An 18,500-nucleotide genomic window follows, 5' to 3' on the forward strand; every position below is an offset into this window, starting at 1 on the left:
AAAGTTCCCCAAGAAATGCAAGAGAAATGCTAATTATAGTGTTTAGGAGATATTGGAGCCCTTAATGAAACCAATAGGATCTATTCAGAACCATCTATGGACAAAAGGGATGATGACCAAGCATGACTTCTTGTTTCTGTCTCAAGGTCTTGATCACACAGTAGCTTTTATTTGGATAACATTTATTGAACAGCTGCTTACCTGGGAGTGCCGCATGGTGCTAGCCACACGGTGCTAGGAATGCAAAATGAGTATGCTAATGTTTGCATCTAGCTACATGCAAAAACACTGTTCTACATGTATTAATCATATAACCCTGGGTAATATTATTATCATCCTCAGCCCCATTTTACAGATGAGGAAATAAGGGACAGAGGGATTCCATAGTTTGCAGAGGGTCTCACTACCAGGGTCCAGGCTTGGATTCAGACCCAGGCAGTTGGGCTCCAGGCACTAAAGCCCAAGTAGTTGACCCCTACCCACTTCGGAGTATTGAGAAGTCACATCTGGTGTGAAGTCATCCGGGAGTGTGTTTCTGGGCTGCCTGGTAGCCCGTACCAGAAAGAAAACAGGACCCTTCACCCTCCTTAAGGAAGCATTTACTCATACTTGCTAGATCCTGAGCCCTTTGTAAGGAGTAAATAAAGAGGTCAGTGCCCTGCAGAGGAGCTCACAGGCTACGGGGTGAAATGCTGCCAGAGCTGATGGGGGTGGGGCTGGGGGGTTGGCGGGGGGGCAGCGGACGGACTTCTGTGTTGCTGGTGGCTCCGGGGCACAGGAGCCTCCGTTCACTGAAGTGGGAAGGGCCTTCTTCTCGGGTGCCCTTGAGGAGCCAGGCCCAGAGACGGCCTCCTTGCCCGACTGCAGGGAAACCTTGGTGATGCTCGTCCACTGCTTTGGATCCAGCTGTCTTGCCTTCAGCGGGGGACAGTGTTGGCGTATCTTTTCATCCCACAAAGGACACCAGCTGGAGGCAGCAATGGAAGGCAGTACATTCTGGGGTGCTGGGGCTGGTGGAAAACGGGGAGGGACCCTTTCTGGGTCCTTCTATCACTTGGCACACTGGGGTCAAAGGAAGGAGACCCGGCATCCATTCCTGCCTGCAAACAGTGACTGTGAACTCAGGCAGGAGCGTAGCCTTTCTGTGTTTCCTTGATTTTCTTCCCCCAAAGTGAAAAAGGCAGGTACTAAAATTTGCTTATCTTTTATGTCCACTACACCTTTATTCCCACTACATTTTATAAATAATCTGTTACGACGTTTGTCCCAATTGTTTGAAAGTCTCTCTCCCTGTTGCAGGATTCTCACTCAGAGAGTCGTGACACCGAGACTTTTCTTTCCAGGAAGCAACTTTATTCATGCCGGCACCGCTCAGTTGGGTTCGTACCCAAAAGAACTGAGCGGCCCACCTCATATGGCATAGGTTTTTTATACATTTTCTATTTCTTTGTCTCCCATATATGGTAAAACACATAAACATGCAGTCTGATTAAGTTGTTTCAGTTTACAAAAACATGGGGGATGTAGGCAGCTGGACTCATATCTAGGTGACCTTGAAGTCTCCTCTCCTCTCTTCTTCATTTTTTTTCTTTCTCCTTAGGGAGGGGTTCCTACCACATCCCCACTGGAATTTATTTATTTATTTATTTATTTTTATTTTTTAATATTTATTTATTATTGAGAGACAGAGAGAAGCAGAGTGTGCGCAGGGGAGAGGCAGAGAGAGGAGGAGACATAGAATCCAAAGCAGCTCCAAGCTCTGAGCTGTCAGCACAGAGCCCCGATGCAGGGCTCAAACTCACAAACCGTGAGATCATGACCTGAGCCGAGGTCGGATGGTTAACTGACCGAGCCACCCAGGCGCCCCACCCCACTGGAATTTTGAAGATAAAAATCACATCTATTTAAAAAAGTTTTTTATTTAAAAATTATTTTTATCCCAAACGTAGACTGACCCATTGACTCTCTTAAAATTGAGTACATGAGTACATGAACCAATGAAGGAATGAATAAGTCAGCCAATCATCAGATTATTTAGAGGATTACTATTTTGAAGATGAGATCAGATAGCACACATAAAATGGGGTGGTGGAAAGCTCTAAACAAAAATGGCAGAGTGTGCATGTGTCTCTTGATCTTGGGATCATGAGTTTGAGCCCCATGTTGGGAGTAGAGATTACTTAAATAAAAAAAAATATTAATAATAACTCAGTAGTACTCTTCTCATCCCATTGCAGCAGTTTCCAAATACTACATTCTGGGAGCGGCTGTGTCAGGATCCCTCAGGAGCTAAAGTGCAGATGCCCCAACCTGCCTTCTAAAGATCCTGAGTCAGTAGGTCTGGGGCGGGACTCAGGAAGCAGTCGGTATGTTCTGAGGTTCCCCAAGAGCCACCACTGTAGCTCATGTGAGGTCAGGGTGGGAACTCTAACTTGCCATTTCACCTGGCCTTCAGTCTGTCCTGCTTTGCTCTGAGGACGGAGGGTGGGCTTTGGCACAGGTCTGGTAGAAACATGAGGCAGGGGAGAGCCCCCCCAGTCATGTGTGGAGGACCTGGCGAAGCCCTTCCAGCAACTGGCTGTCTCTGGCTCTTCCTGAGGTCATCACAGGGAAGATGTCATGAATAGCACGGAGCTGCGGGCAAGCTAACTCTCTTTGGGTTAGTGCGGTGTTCCCAGAACTCTGTTGATCTCCTTGTGTGTTTCACTTTGCCTTCCCTCTTCCTCATCTTCATCTCCAGTGATTTTCCAAGTAGCTGAACGGCGCTCCTCTTGCTCAGTCATGAGCGGAAGCACCACGGGTAGATGTTTCTAAAGCCCTCTCTGCTCATGTCCCCATAGATACTTTCTGCAGATGATGTTATCTGGTGAAAAACCCAGTTAGGACAGTACAACAGAAGGGTGGTGCTGGAGGCTGGGGAGCAGATTGCCTGACTTCTGTTCGACTTCTGCTGCTGCTTATTTGGGAAGCTCGGTAGCTGTTTCTCTGGATGTGTACACAGTACGCGGCCGTTTCCAACGGTGCTAGCATGTTGCTCCAAATATAAATTATGGCAAGAACGAGGAGACAGAGTCTCATCTCTTAAGGGAACAATTTCTAGCCCTTATTTTTTTTAATTAAAAAATTTTTTTTAATGTTTATTTATTTTTGAGAGAGAAAGAGAGAGTGAGAGAGTGAGCGAGTGGGGGAGGGGCAGAGAGAGAGAGGGAGACACAGAATCCAAAGCAGGCTCCAGGCTCTGAGCTGTTAGCACAGAGCCCAACGCGGGGCTCAAACTCACAAACCACGAGATCATGACCTGAGCTGAGGTTGACCACTTAACTGACTGAGCCACCCAAGTGCCCGTCTAGCCCTTTATTAAGTCATCTTTTTAAAAAAAAATGTTTATTCATTTTTGATGGGGGAGGGACTGAGAGAGGAAGAGAAAGGACTCAAAGTAAGTGACAAAGCAAGAGCCTGATGTGGCCTTGAACCCACAAACCATGAACCACGAGATCATGACCTGAGCCAAAGTCAGATGCTTAGCCGACTGAGTCACCCAGGCACCCCCCTATTAAGTCATCTTTTCAACCCAGGAAGTTCCTAAACATATTAGCATCATTAAAATAATTGTTGTGCACATTCAGTTTGGAAGATTATCATTTTAGGGTGAAGAGAAATTGGTGCTGCACAAAGTTGGTGTGTTGTGGTTAAAAGCAGGGACTCAGTCTGGGCTCAAGCCCCGCCTCCAGCCCTTGCTAGCTGTTTGATTAGGACAAGTCAGTTAAATTATCCTTGCCTCTGAAAAGGAATGAAATCCTGCCATTGCAACAACATGGATGGAACTAGAGGGTCTTAGGCCAAATGAAGTAAATCAGTTAGAGAAAGACAGGTACCCTGTGTTTTCACTCATATGTGGAAGTTGAGAAGCTTAACAGAAGACCATGGGGGAAGGGAAAGAAAAAAAAATTACAACCAAAGAGGGAGGCAAACCATAGGAGACTCTTAAATACAGAGAACAAACTGAGGGTGGAAGGGGTGGGGGAAATGGGTGATGGGCACTGAGGAGGGCACCTGTTGGGAGGAGGCCCTGGGTGTTGTATGTAAGCCATGAATTACAGACATCTACTCCCGAAGCCAAGAGCACACTGTATACACTGTATGTCAGCCAATTTGACAATAAATTGTATAAAAAAATGTTTTTTCCTTGCCTCAATTTCCTCATCAATACAATGGGGATACTTAAATCTCCCTCACAGATTGTTTAGGGCTAACTGAATAAGGAAACACACACCAGAAACTATGAAAAATGCTGGGCACATAATAAGCCTTCAAATGTTGGCAATATTTGCATTTGTTTAGTGAATGAGCCTTTTTGAGGAACTCCTAAGTGCCATTTTAAATAAAAAGACAAATTATATACTGTAATATATATATACTGTATATATATATTTATTTATATTTACATAAATATATATATACTGTATACTCATATGAAAAGACTCTAAACATATTATCAATTTAAGTGTAACTTGAGGGGCATCTGAGTGGCTCAGTCTGTTAAGTATTTGGCTTCAGTTCAGGTCATAATTTCACAGCTTGTGAGTTCAAGGCCTGCATCGGGCTCAGTGCTGACAGTTCAGAGCCTAGACCCTCCTTTGGATTCTGTGTCTCCATCTCTCTCCCTGCCCCTCCCCTGCTCACACTCTGTCTCCTTCTCTCAAAACTAAATAAGCATAAAAAATAAATAAATAAATAAATAAAAGGGTTCCTTGAAATGAAATTCTGTAAACAAATTGTAAACTGTATTTTTATATATTGATACTTATATGTATAGATAGATAGATAGATATGTATGTATGTATTCTGTGCATGTATTCAAGGATAGAAATACATCTGGAAAAAGAATCTCTTAGCATGTTATTACCAATGAGGAAACAATTCTGTTTTATGAAGGGTGAAATTCTAGAAGGTAAAGGTGATGCACAAATACAGGATAGCTTTTGCTAATAAGATGCTAGCATAGCACCCGTTGTAATACCATTTATTATTGTCATGAGTCTAATATACTATGTGTTGGGCTACAGTCATTCCTTCATAAATTCTATAAACATTTATGCAACACCCACTGCATGTGAGGCCCTTGTTAGGCACTGGAAAGAGTACCTAAGTCCTGACCGTGCTGCCTCTAGGAAGGTTTCAGTGAAGAAGTATCGAGATCACCAAAAATAAAACATCGTCAGCACCAAAACAGTCACGGCCGCAGCAATATGATTGTTTTATAATTGTGATGGATATATTAGTGTTTACTAATGTGCTAGACATGTGTGTGGATATTATTAGGATCGCCATCCATGACTGCTACAATTATTCTATTTTGATGCTATTCTTTATAACCAAACTAAACTGCTACAGACTTAGAGAAATAGTGACCAGAAACCTAATATGACTGCCTCATCGTGTTATTTCTGCCTTCTGCGATCCAGCATTCCCAAGGATTTGGCCACTTTGATGCCTTTCAAAAACCCAGCTCTGACAATGCATGTTCCATTTTTTCCAGGTGCCTTCTTCCCATAATTATATATAAAATCATGTTGCTAGTGCCTTCATCTCACGGATTTGTCAGCCTATTAAAGTCCTCTTGATTGCATGTGTTTTTTTTTTTTCTTTCAATAACCCACCTTGAAGCAGGTTAAGCTGAGCTTCCAAGATGTCGCCATCCAAATTGCATGCGCTTTTCTGCCTCTGCAGCTGCCTCTCACTGGTTCATCCTTTTGGCTGGCAAGACCTAAACCTTGTTGCCCACATTAGATCATCAGGTAAGAGGCATCTTTGTTCCCGGGCTTGAGCAACTGATCCGTGGCCAGGTTCCCTCTGGCCCCAGAGAAGTTGCAGGTGCGGACTTCTAACAAAGTTCTATCAGAAAGAGGCTCATGGAGACCTTCCGTTCCCATGGGGTCGGGGAGAGGGCCTCGCTTTCTCCTCGTTCCGACTGAAACTGAAGACGCGCCTGGCCTCTTCAATATCATGGCTGCAAGACAGAACCAAGATGAGGCATTTTCAGACAAACTGCAAGGTCAGCTGGCAACCAATGTGGAGAGCTTCCTCAGCGTGGCCCCTTCTTTCCCTCACTGCCCTAGCCCGCCCCCACTCAGGCGCTGTGACGCAAAGCCCCTGGAGTTCCCTCAGAGGCAGCCTCAAAACCTGCTCCCATGGAGGTGAAGGAGAGGCAGGGGTCTTGATCGACAGGTGTAGTCCTGGTTAGTACTGGAGTGGGGGGTGATGTGAGAAGATGGCCATTTAGGGTCTTGGGGTCCAGAGGGAAGCCATGTTTTCTATGTTATCACAAGGGGAAGCAGTGACCAGCTGAAGAGCTCCAGGTGAGAATGGACCTTTATCTGTTGCTCTCTCTTACCTTGTGGGAGGGAAGGAGACGAGAGGAAAGCTTAGTCAACCCCAGACGAGGTGGCCGGGGTGGGACAGCCATCTCTAGACAAGTACGTCTGCCAGGACTGAGAAGGACTTTTACTGCAGAGAGATTGTTTCTGGGGTTTTGTGAATTCCTGAGAATCCCAGAGCATTGTGATGAGTAAACTTCTCTATCCAGCTTCCCCTCAGGTGGGCAGTGTAGGTGGCTTCTGAAACCACAGACCTAGTCAGCCTGCATCTAGCTGTTCAGGTTTGATGGGTGACTCCTTAACTGTAACATTCACAAAAGAGCTTCCATAACTCTGCACCTGATTAAATATTGCCCTACTTTGTAGTTGGCAATGCAAATGCATTGGTAGGAGAGACCATATGTTGTATCTGTATTTACGGAGGAGATGGCATAATATCTCACAGATGCATTCATGCAACAGCACTTATCAGGAATTTGAGTCATTGGTGATACACTGGTGACTAAGACAGTGAGTGAGCTTGTGGTCAAGCTCAAAGAATTTCCAGCCTAGTTAAATTCATCTTCCCATTACCTTTTCCAAGGATTGGAAGCGAGTAACTTCTTACCCAATGGACAGATTATCGGCTCAGAGACATTTACATCATGCACTTTTTATTGGTACAGGGTGGGAATTTCAAAACGTGTTTTGTATCCCCTCATGTTTGAAAATCATGGGAAAGCTGTCATTGGACTGGCAGAAACTTAAGGAAAGGGACACCACATTATTCATCTTTGTAGTCCCAGCATCGAGGCTGATGCCCTGTTGTAAATGCTCAAAACTGAATGTATATGTATTTGTATTTTGTACATATGTATATGTATTTTGTAAATTGTTAGAAATCCTCAATTAAAGGATTTAAATAATAGATGATTGTTCATATCCTTCTAATTAAATGAGTATATAGAAACCATGGTTGTGCACGTAAAATATGGGCCAGAAATATCCTTTTTGTTAATGGAGGACATAAAGCTGTCCAAGAAGATGTAATATTCCTAGCATGCATACAGTCCATCTCGAAACCCAGGAGTGAATATCAGGAATATTTAACAAACGAACACCATGAGAAACGTATCATAAGATTAATAGCAGTCAGCAGGTTCCAGTGCTCCTTATTAAAACAAAGTTGAAGAAAAACAGGAAGTGGCATAAATTCGGATCCACAAGCTGTATCATGGGGGAGGATGGCCATTCAACCTGACAAGACTCTTCCCCTCTTCCTTCATGATGAGTCCTGGTAGACGGATAGAGAACAGGAAATCCAGGATTCCGTGCAGGCTGATGAAACTTTTCTGCATCACCCTGGCACTGCCCAGCCACAGGGCTCTGTAGACCTGTACCCACACCTGGGTTAGCTCCATGATTCCTGAGGGGCCGTCGTCAAATAGGCAGGACTATAGACTCACCTTGACCTGTGGCTCCTGGATGCTGAGTGAGAGGGCTTTTGGGTAGAGCAGGATTTAGAGAACCAGGGCCCTCCTAGGTAATTGGAGAAGGTTCCCAGAGCTGAGGTGGAATTGAGATCTCACAAGAGAAATCTTGTGGGACTTGGAACCATCCCATGGGACTCTAGAGCTAAACTCCTAATTCCAGACGTAGTGCCTCCCAAGGCGGCTGTGGATTCTCTGGGGCTCCTCATCAAACTCCGTGAGCCAGAGTCCTCCCCTTCAACCCCCATACTGTCACATCATGGCAGATGTGGGTGGGGTCACCTCCCTCTGGACTTAACATCTCCTTATTATACCACAAAGCATAGTTGGTAGATGATCTTTTAAAAAAAATTTTTTTTAATGATTTATTTATTTCTGAGAGAGAGAGAGAGAGGCAGCATGAGCAGGGGAGGGTCAGAGAGAGAGGGAGATACAGAATCTGAAGCAGGCTCCAGGCTCTGAGCTGTCAGCACAGAGCCCGACATGGGGCTCAAACCCACAAACTGTGAGATCATGACGTGAGCTCAAGTTGGACGCTTCACCGACTGAGCCACCCAGGTGCCCCAGTTGGTAGATGATCTAAAATGGGAAAGAAAGAACCCTTTGTAATTCTAGATAGGACTGAAAATGTTAGCCTTACAGGTAAATATTTTTTAATGTCTGAGAAAATACCTTGGATTTTGAATTTGCCCAAAGGGAAAAAAGTATGATCTAGTTTACATCTGCTAAAACTCCTCTAAGGGCTTGAATTTAGGTAGCCAGCATTAACTCACTCTAGGTGAGGGGCACATGATATCAGTTGTCGGCTGATGATGTGTTCTGTGTGAGGCACTTGACTTCTACTATCAGTTCATTCTCACAACTGCTCTGCAGGTTGTCTAGTGCTTCCTCCCTCCCGTCCCCCCCAACTTTACAAATGAGAACAAGAGAGGGGAGCAAATTGCCTAGGCCAGAGCACCATAGCTTGTCAGCTGGAATCTAAAATGGGATCGACTGGCTCTAATACCCCAGGCCATTCATCTCACTCCCACCTTCCTTGGAACCAGCTCCTACCATTGGATTGTGAATGGTGACCCATGTGTCAGGCCATGTGGTCTGGTAGCTTAGCCTCATGATTTTGTAAATGTTAACAGGCACAGCTTTTCTGATTTTGTAGAATGGGCTAAGTCTAAAGATCCTGATTTCTAAGCTCCCAACTGATGCTGATTCATGGACCAACTTTGAACAGCAGTCTTAGGTAGTGAAAGGCTCATCACGGGCAGATGCGTCACACATGAGTCACCAACATGAAAGATTGGCTTCTTCTCATACCTCAGAACCCCATGATATCGATGTAAGTTCCATATCTAACATGGCTCCCTGTGTCTTAGTGACAGAGGCAGAATGTGATGGAAAGCTTGAAGGAGTCTGTCGAGCAGCGAAATCGACTCACCGTATCAAGTAGGCAAGCTTGAAAAGACAAATAGAAAAGTGAAAGTCTGGATATAGTGATAGTTGGATTCACCATCTTAACAAGTAGATATAGACTCTATTGGGATTCAGAAAGGAGGGGAACAGGTAAAATCGCAGGTGTGTTGAAGAGTTTGGATACCAAAGAAGGAGAAACAGCCTCAAGACTGGGTAGGTGAAAGAATATATACCATGAAGGGTTTGATGCCGAAGAGAGCCAGGTGGCCGTAGAAAGGCTTAGCTCCACTAACTTGTCCAAAGATTTATGGAGCACCAACTGTGTGCTGACATTAATATCTGAGGCTACAGAGGTATGCAGCTCTTAAGAAATAGCCTCGTGTGGGAAACAGAGTGTGTACACACATAATTTTAATATGATAGGATGAGGATGATTAAAAATTCATAGAGGGAACTGATTTGATACTGAGAATGAAATGATTAAGTCTGGGGAATGAAGGAAGACTTCAGAGAAGACCTGACATCTGATCAAGATGTTAAAGGGCGAACAGGAGTTTGCCCCTGGGGTTGCAAACACTAGGAATAGACTTTATAAAGGTGCAGAGGCTAACAGCTCAGTGTACCGCTCAGGAGTGTTGGAGCACATGGAAGGCAAGTAAAGGCAAAGCAGAAAGTACAAGGCAGTAGACCTTCCCATCACAGAAGGTCTTTCTTACAGTGCCCAAGAACTTGGGATTTAACTTATGCACCTATGAAATCTACACATTTCAACTCCAGAACTCTGGAAGGGTTTGTGCCTCAAGCAGTGATGGAAGTAGCTTAGGAAGTCCTGTGTAGATTTAAATACTGCCTACAAACTGCCTTCTAAAAAGATCCCAATACATTCCTCCTTCAGGAATAACCACTTAGTGACTGGAAGCCATTGAAAATTTTTATGAAAAGTTGCCTGGTGCAATGTGAAGGATGCATTTGAAGGGATCAAGACCTAAGATGAATAGGACAGTTAGGAGAGTTGATAACTGTCTGGTCAAGAGACCTTGAAAGTGTACATAGACACTAGGAGATCAGGGCTATCCTGGGGAGAGAATTTTAAGCTAAAAATAAATGTTAGAAATTGAGACTAGTTGGATGCAGGGGGTTGATGAGAAGGCCATAGAAGGATGATTCCTAGGTTTCTGACTCAGGATGCACGAGATAGGAAATGGTGCAGTTGCAGGCTGTGTGGTTGGGGGATGAGGAAGGAGAGCTGGGAGATGGCCATTCAGGCTTATTTTGGACCATTGGCTTTGATGTTCCTAAGGGAAGGATAGCAGGTAGACTCACCCAACGGGAAGTTCTAAGCCCCAGTCAGAAGTGTGAGATAAGGTTACTGTTTGGGCAAAACAGTTTGGGGAAGTGGTCTTTAACATGATCTGGATCAGAGCAGAGGCTCCGGGCAGGGCTGTTAAGTATCAGGAGGTGATCTTCTTAAGCATCTTAGGAGATGTCTACCTCTAACTTTATCCCTACCCAATACTTTGCTTACATTAGGCTTTTAATAATTATTTGTGCATTTTACTAATTAGGTAAAGAAATGAAGGAGGCCAAAAACTAAGGGGTGTAACTTGATTCCCTTGGAATTTCCTTTTGCATAATAAAGCCCGGGGTGTAATTAATGGATGGCAGTGAGATAATAATTCACTTTTTTTTTTTTTTCCAGCATGGGTCAATAAAATACAAGCTCTGATGGCTGCTGCAAGCGTAGGCCAAACTAAAATTCCCAAAGGAAACGGATCTTATTCTGTCGGTTGTACAGACTTGATGTTTGATTATTCTAATAAGGTAATGCTTTGATCAGTACCACTCATCTTTATGTTCTGACATTGACTGTTCTTGTGGCCCCCGAGAAGGGTTTGAAATTTGCTCTTGCTCCACCTAAGAATGACCCATTTTGTCATTTCTGTTGTTCCATAAGAAGCCTTGTGCTACTTAAGTCATTCCCAGATTTGTTGCTATCATCTCATTAATTTATCTATAAACTTTATTTTCCCCTTCCTTAATGGTTGCAACAGCCTACTCATGCTTTCTTTTCACTCAGAAAGCATATTTCACTTCTCTTTCCACCATATTCAGTCACCACAGCGGTTTAAAAAGCTCTCTCTGGACCTCTTTGTGAATAACCAAGGTATCCCCACTAATTAAATATGCAAAATGGCTAGCGGGACATAATGGAGAAGCAACCTCACTGAAAGTCCATTGATTTCTTTCCTCTCCAGGGCACCTTCTTGCGATTGTATTATCCATCCCAAGAGGATGACTACTCTGACACCGTTTGGATCCCAAACAAAGAGTATTTTTTTGGTCTTAGTAAATTTCTTGGAACACACTGGCTTATGGGCAGAATATTGAGCTTCTTTTTTGGTAAGATTTCTGTCGATCCTGCTCTGGTAGGCTCTAGAATATCAGAAAAACTTGAAAACAGAAGTTTCTGGCAAAGATCAAAATAGATTTTCTCCAGTAGAAGTGTGTAGGATTACAAATTATTTCTTAAAAGTCCAGGCAACTATCAGAGAATCAGGGGTTCTCATTTTATTCATTCTGCATATATGGAGGTAGTGAAAGTGTCCAACTTCCAGACTGGCTATAATATCTGCCCATCGCTGGTCTTTGAGGTTCCTGCTTATATACTGCGAGGGAGCCATAATCTGATGAGTAAGGCTGACTGATGTGCCCACTGCCCTGTATGCTCTGTACGAAAGCGAAAACGAATTTCTTACCTGTCATAAATGATGAGTCTCTGCTCTCATTCCCATCACCCACCCCCAAAGGACCAGCCTCTCTCACCAAGATATAACTAACACCTCTTTCTGGTGTTGAATAAGTATAAATCACTTCCACAGCAATCATCACATTCAAGCTTTATGACTGTATCTTCAGTTTATACATGAGAAAATGAATCACAAATAACTGATGGTATTATTACCATAGCAATGGAGAAGTGAAGCAAGGGAAGACAATGTCTTCCACGACATGAGCCCCATCTTACAGCACAAGATGGGTGCTTTACATATATTACCTACTTAGATAACATTCTCACAAAAGCCCTTTCAGACATCATTTCCTCCACTGTGCAAAAAAGGAATCTGAGACTCAGAGAGTTCTCATAACTTGCTTAAGGTCAGTAGTAAGGGAGTTGCATTCAAAACCACATCTGAGTATGAAGTCAATGGTCTGTCTTGATCATGACCAAATTAGAACGGAATGAAAGGAGATTGGAAGATTCTGGCTCTCAGGGTAATGCTCTTGAGGTTTATTGGGCAGTTTGGTTTCAGAATATTCCCTTTGAAGTTTTGCCAAAATCTGGGATTAGTGCTCAGGAACAGCCTTCTGAATACACCTGTAAGGAGGAAAGTGTCTCACGCTCAGTTCAGAGCTGGCAGTGAAAACTGATAATTAGTGATTTTATGGTCTTAGGAAAAACTACATGCCTTGGGTGGTAAGTATCTAGTAGCGGACTTTGTTTTTGTTTTTTTTTTTTTTTAGTAGCGGACTTTTTAATGAATTTACTATTAGTACAAAGAAACATAAATATAAATTCCATTAGTCAGGATTTACACTAAGATGTAAATTGGCCAGTAACATTCAGGTCGGAGCAAACACTGATTATAATTTCTCATTGTTGTCTAGGTTCAATGACAACTCCTGCAAACTGGAATTCCCCTCTGAGGACTGGTGAAAAATACCCACTAATAGTTTTTTCTCATGGTCTTGGAGCATTCCGGTAATGTGTGGGAGGAAAAATATTAACCCCTAAGGTCCAATGACAAAGCATCCCCCCCTACTCTAAGAAGAGCAGAGTTTGGAGTATCATCTCACCCCTGTCTTGGAGGAATTGCAGTTCCTCAAATGTTGGCCATGGTCTATTGATCTGTCCAGCCCTATCTTGTCAAGTAGTTTGTTTTCTCCTTCCAGCTCACGGGGACTAGCCTCATGACGAGGAGAGAAGGGGTTGCATTTTGGGCTGTCACCCTTCTATACTATAATAACTCTCAAAACCATCCCCTGGGTTAGTTCAGGTCATCTGAGAAGTGGACACCAAGATTGGGTTGGCTGTAAAAGACCACAGTGGTTGTACCTGTGAAGGATAGAGGGAACGGAGCAGGAAAAGACAGGGAGAATCTTCAGACCATGATGCAGGTTGGACACATGGGAAGGAGATGGGGAGTGGAGAGATTGAGTATGGAGAATCTCAGATTACAGCACAGTCCTAGGAGAGATTGGAACAGGCCAATTGAGGGAGTGCTTAACTTGAAGTTGCTCATCCAAGGAGCCTTACATCTCACAGGAATGACTCCACATCGGTACCCATGTCATGCCCAGTCACTGGGTGCAGCCCACAGGAAGCTTAGCTGGTGGTGGTGGATGCAGAGGGAAAGGGGCTCAGTGGGGTCTTTAGTCAACTATGCTCTCTGTGGCCTGATCTCTGAGTGGCACATTTTCATGACCTCCACGCCTTCTCCTCTAGCATCTCAACTGCCCACCTTTCTTTCTACTTCAGAGGATTGTAAGACTTTCAGAAATAAAAGGTGGCTTTTAGTTGGCCAGAAGTCGGGTAGCATCTGCAATAAGAAATTGTCTTTAGTACTTTAATTGTAGCTGTTTGATTTCTACCTGACCAGTGGTTGGCAAGTTAGAATCTGAGGACCAAGTGTAGCCTGCTGCTTATTTCTATAAAGAAAGCTTTGTTGAATCACATCCACACTCATTCATCTTTTGTATTGTCTGTGGCCACTTTAGTGCTATGACAGCAGAGTTGAGTAGCTATGACAGATATTGTATTGCCTTGTAGCCTGGGAATATTTACATTCTGACCTTTTACAGAAGAAGTTTGCTGATCCCTGCCGCAGACCCATTTCCCCTTTCTAAGTAGGTTGTGTATCTTCAACAACAGAAGGCAGTTCCCTCTACCTCTCTTAGGTTCTCTATTGCCATTTCCTATTGAATGCGTGATATGAGAAGATTGTCCAGAATGAGGAATGGAAAGGGGTGAATGCAGCTACTTAGCACATAATTGTTTCCAGTCATTTAAATAAATAACAGTTGACATGTGTTCAGCCTTTCCTCTGTTTTAGATATGGTTATAAGCACCAAAAATGTATTAACTTACTTAATCTTTACAGTAATCCCACCAGGTACCATAGTGTTACAGAGGACAGATAAGTGACTTAGCCAAGGCAGACAGCTAACAAGTGGTAGATTCAAACGTGGTGGTCAGACCACCTTAAGGTCATGTCCCTTAAACACCACACTGCACGGCCTTCCTACATATGCTGTCTTAGCAGAACCTTTAACTGTCCTAAAGCAAAGGCTTTATAAGTCCCATTTTACAGGTGCAGACAAAGAATTCAGTAACGTAATTACCTAAAGTTATATAGCTGGTCAGTGGTAGGACCAAGATTAAAAATCCAGAACCCTCAAAGGCACTATGTAGAATAACTGCATCAGGGTTTCTCAGGCTCAGCACTACTGACATTTTGCAGAATTTATTATTGTGGAGGGGAGTCCTGTGCACTCTCGGATTTTTAGCAGCATCCTTCTACTCACTGGATGCCGATAGCATCCTCTGCCCAGTCATGATAAAGAAGTGACCTCCAGACACTGTCAAATACCCCTTGAGAGGCAGAAGCGCCCCCTTTGAGAACCACAGTGCTCTGGTCTACCCCTGGGCACTACCACAGGGGTGTGATGGCCTCCGCTTTCCCAGGTTTGTTAGCGGACCCCGCCTCAGTGTGACAGCTATTTCAATGCTTTCCTTTGTTTTGTTTTTGTTTGTTTTTGTCTCGAAGGACAATTTATTCTGCTATTGGCATTGATCTTGCATCTCATGGGTTCATAGTTGCTGCTGTAGAACACAGGTAGGTCACCTGGGCTCTAACTTTCAAAAAGATTTATAAAAAATATCAATGACATTGTCAACTATGGTTACATGATGAGGGGGAAAAAAGGCAATGGAGTTAAACTGTCAAGAGCTGAAAACCAGCTAGCATTGCTAGAGTGTTTACCGTGTGCCGTGTTCATATACCATCATTTAATCTTTGGAACAACCCTCTGAAATGGTTACTATTACCACTGTTTTAAGGAGGAGGAGAAATGAAGCTGGGAAGGGTTGAGTAATCTGCTGTAAACCACACAGCGAAAAAATGGCGGCACTGTGGTTGGATTCCACGCATGCGTTTGCGAGGGCATCTCCTAGAACAGTGATGATAGAATGGGTTGGCTTGACCTGCAGCAATGGCTTTTTCTTAGAACTCCCTTGGAGGCCTCTTTGGTTTTATTTTATTTTTATTTACTTATTTTTTAAATATAATTTATTGTCAAAGTAGCTAACAAAGCTCTTGGCTTTGAGAGTAGATTCCCATGATTCATCGATTAAGTACCACACCCAGTGCTCATCCCAGCAAGTGCCCTCCTCCGTGCCCATCCCCCATTTATCCCTCTCCCCCACTCCCCCTTCTACCCCCAGTTCTCTGTATTTAAGAATCTCTTAGGTTTGCCTCTCTCCCTCTTTGTTTGTAACTAGTTGTTTCCTTCCCTGCCCCCGTGGTCTCCTGTTCAGTTCCTCATATTCCACATATGAGTGAAAACGGTTTTAAAACAAATGCAAAGTGGAAGAAGAAAGGGAAGTCAGAAAGATCAGAGTGAAGTAGGGGATGAGGATGAGGAGCGTGGAGGGGATGAAGAAGAGGAGGAGCAAGTGTAAGTAATCGATTGTTTGTGTTGTAGAGATGGATCTGCATCTGCGACTTACTATTTCAAGGACCAGTCTGCTGTAGAAATAGGGAACAAATCTTGGCTCTACGTTAAAACCCTCAAACCAGGGGACCAGGAGGTGCTTTTTCGAAATGAGCAGGTACATTGCAGCCAGCAGCAGGAGGCGTGGTGGTGACTAAAAGTCCTATACACAATGATAATGTTTGCTGATTTAATTTACACCTGGCAAGGTATCCTCCTCACTCTCGTTTCCCATTCCCAAAAGGCCCGTCGGAAGATCCTCAGAGGGATACTGTTCCCTTAATGAGAAGTCTGGGTCATAATAGAAACAAAGACAAACATAAAAATCTTGAGAGATGGCAGTGAATATTCAGAAATCATTTGCATTAGAACTTCTAATTTTAGAGTCTCAGAGGTGCTAGAAAAGAAATTCATAAATACCCTCCTTTCCAAGGCAATATAAAAGCACTGCTTTTCAGAGAAGCTGTATGGAATAGCATTAAGACTGCAATAGTATTAGAATGCAAATTTCTATGTTTGAATCCTGATGCCTTCGCTTCCTAGTGGGGTGATCTCGGACAAGCAACTTACTCTATTTTGCTTTTGTGTTTTATCTATTACAAAGTAGTGAATAATAACTCACAGGGTATCTGGAAGATTAAGTGAAATACAGCTCACTGGCTTCCTTCCACCTGTGTGCCAAGCTTTACAGTGGGTGTTTTCCATATGTTGTTGCATTTACCCCCACCTACATTTCCCTGAAGTAGGCATTATTATACAACAAATGGAAGCTCAGAGAGGTTAAGGAAATCATCTGAGGTCACACAGCCAGTAAGCAGCAGAGCCAGGATCTGGACTCGGCTATAACTACACTAGTTTGTGTTCCAATCACTAATCACTTAGACATTTCTAGTGTACAGCAATTGACCATTCTTCCCACATGCAACTTGTACACAAACTTTAAAATAAGTATCACAACTTATTTACTTGCCATTTCCTTTTTCTAATAATCATAAGGTGCACCAAAGGGCAAAGGAGTGTTCCCAAGCTCTCGATTTGATTCTGGGCATTGATCGTGGAAGGCCAGTGAGGAATGCATTAGATGTAGAGTTTGATATGGAACAACTGAAGGTGAGCTTTAAAAAAGTCATTTCCATTTTCCGGTTGTTTATTTTTCGTTATCATCTGCTTTTCTGGTGTAAGGCATGGGACAACATGACAAAGGGCTGCGAATTTGTAAAAAAAGTATATGTAAAGTATTCTAGCAATGAGGAATGCACTAGGTTGAACTACAGATGAAATTGCCCACAGTCGGCTTTGAGCTACAAAAACAGCCATTTCTGTGGTTCAACTCAAGACCTCCAGTGTAAGGGTTATAATTTCTTGGATGGCTCCTGCATATTGTTGAGCTGGATCCTGAAATGGTAGTCAAGTTTTAAGCAGAACATGGAGAACATGAACAAAGACCCAGGAGTGTGTGTGTGGAGGATGGAGGGCGGGGAAAAGAGGGGACTAGATAGAAGGGCTTCAGTCTGGGTAGAAGTCTGTTTTCCTGACACTTTGAAGAGTTTCTTGTCCCTCGACCAGCTGCCCCCTCTCCTGTCTGCATGATTTTGAACATGTTGTCCCCTTGGCCTGACATATCTTCTCCCTGAGTCCTGCTTAATCTTCAGCTCAAGTCAGGCATCAGTCATCTCCTCCAAGAAGCTTTCTTGGACCCCATTGTCACCACCCCCCCACCCGCACCCCAGACTGGTGAACTGTCTATCACACTACTGGCTCCTTGGCCCAATCCTATTGTATTTGCATCACGTATCTGTATCTCTTTCTTCACTGATAGCCTGGGAGCTCATTGAAAATGAGCTATGGTGCCTGGCACAGAGCAGGTGCGCAATAGAGTCTCATGGAATGAACAAACTAATTAAATGTGGACGAGGAAGAGGCAGAAGTCAGCAATGATGTTGGTGTTGCAAGTGTGGGTGCCTAGGGATATCATTACGTCCACTTCTGAACTTCTATGAATGCTCAGTGTGTGTGTGTGTGTGTGTGTGTGTGTGTGTGTGTGTGTGTGTATTTGTGTATATGTATATACATACATGTGTACATACGTGTGTGTGTGTGTATTTGTGTATATGTATTTCTGTTATAAGAAATCAAGGTACGTAACCATGCCCATGAAATGATGAATGATTTTATAATTGAAAAACAAATTTAGTCTATTCTAACCACCTCTGAGATAGTTATGAATATATATCATGCTTTTTCATATAGGACTCTATTGACAGAGATAAATTAGCAGTAATTGGACACTCATTTGGTGGAGCTACAGTTATTCAGACTCTTAGTGAAGACCAGAGATTCAGGTAAGAGGAGGCAAAGAGAGAACATAGTGTGCTGTTGGAAGAGAGGAAGTGATAACCCATGTGAGACAGAGTATTTATCAAATTCTTAATGAGGAAAGGACCCTTCAGGGTTTATAAGTCCATTCTCTTGCCTC

At 43.4% G+C, this 18,500-nt stretch overlaps 1 protein-coding gene across 8 annotated transcripts in view; it reads left to right on the forward strand.

Moving 5' to 3' along the window:
- Positions 1 to 18,500, forward strand: part of PLA2G7 (phospholipase A2 group VII) — a 42,870-nt gene that overhangs the window by 19,540 nt on the left and 4,830 nt on the right. For 6 of the 8 annotated variants that reach the window (XM_039231214.1, XM_039231215.1, XM_039231219.1 and 3 more), the window contains 8 exons: positions 5,671 to 5,798; positions 10,953 to 11,074; positions 11,509 to 11,653; positions 12,920 to 13,013; positions 15,079 to 15,147; positions 16,016 to 16,142; positions 17,021 to 17,134; positions 18,275 to 18,366. In XM_039231214.1, coding sequence (XP_039087145.1) covers positions 5,690 to 5,798; positions 10,953 to 11,074; positions 11,509 to 11,653; positions 12,920 to 13,013; positions 15,079 to 15,147; positions 16,016 to 16,142; positions 17,021 to 17,134; positions 18,275 to 18,366 — 872 coding nt within the window. In that variant the 5' untranslated portion in view covers positions 5,671 to 5,689. Of the gene's footprint in view, positions 1 to 5,667; positions 5,799 to 10,952; positions 11,075 to 11,508; positions 11,654 to 12,919; positions 13,014 to 15,078; positions 15,148 to 16,015; positions 16,143 to 17,020; positions 17,135 to 18,274; positions 18,367 to 18,500 lie in introns of all 8 variants that reach the window. The other 2 variants (XM_039231218.1, XM_039231217.1) reach the window with 1 other exon arrangement.

The sequence above is a fragment of the Hyaena hyaena genome, unplaced genomic scaffold (genome assembly GCF_003009895.1).
Source record: "Hyaena hyaena isolate Hyena2069 unplaced genomic scaffold, ASM300989v1 scaffold_55, whole genome shotgun sequence".
Taxonomy (NCBI): domain Eukaryota; kingdom Metazoa; phylum Chordata; class Mammalia; order Carnivora; family Hyaenidae; genus Hyaena; species Hyaena hyaena.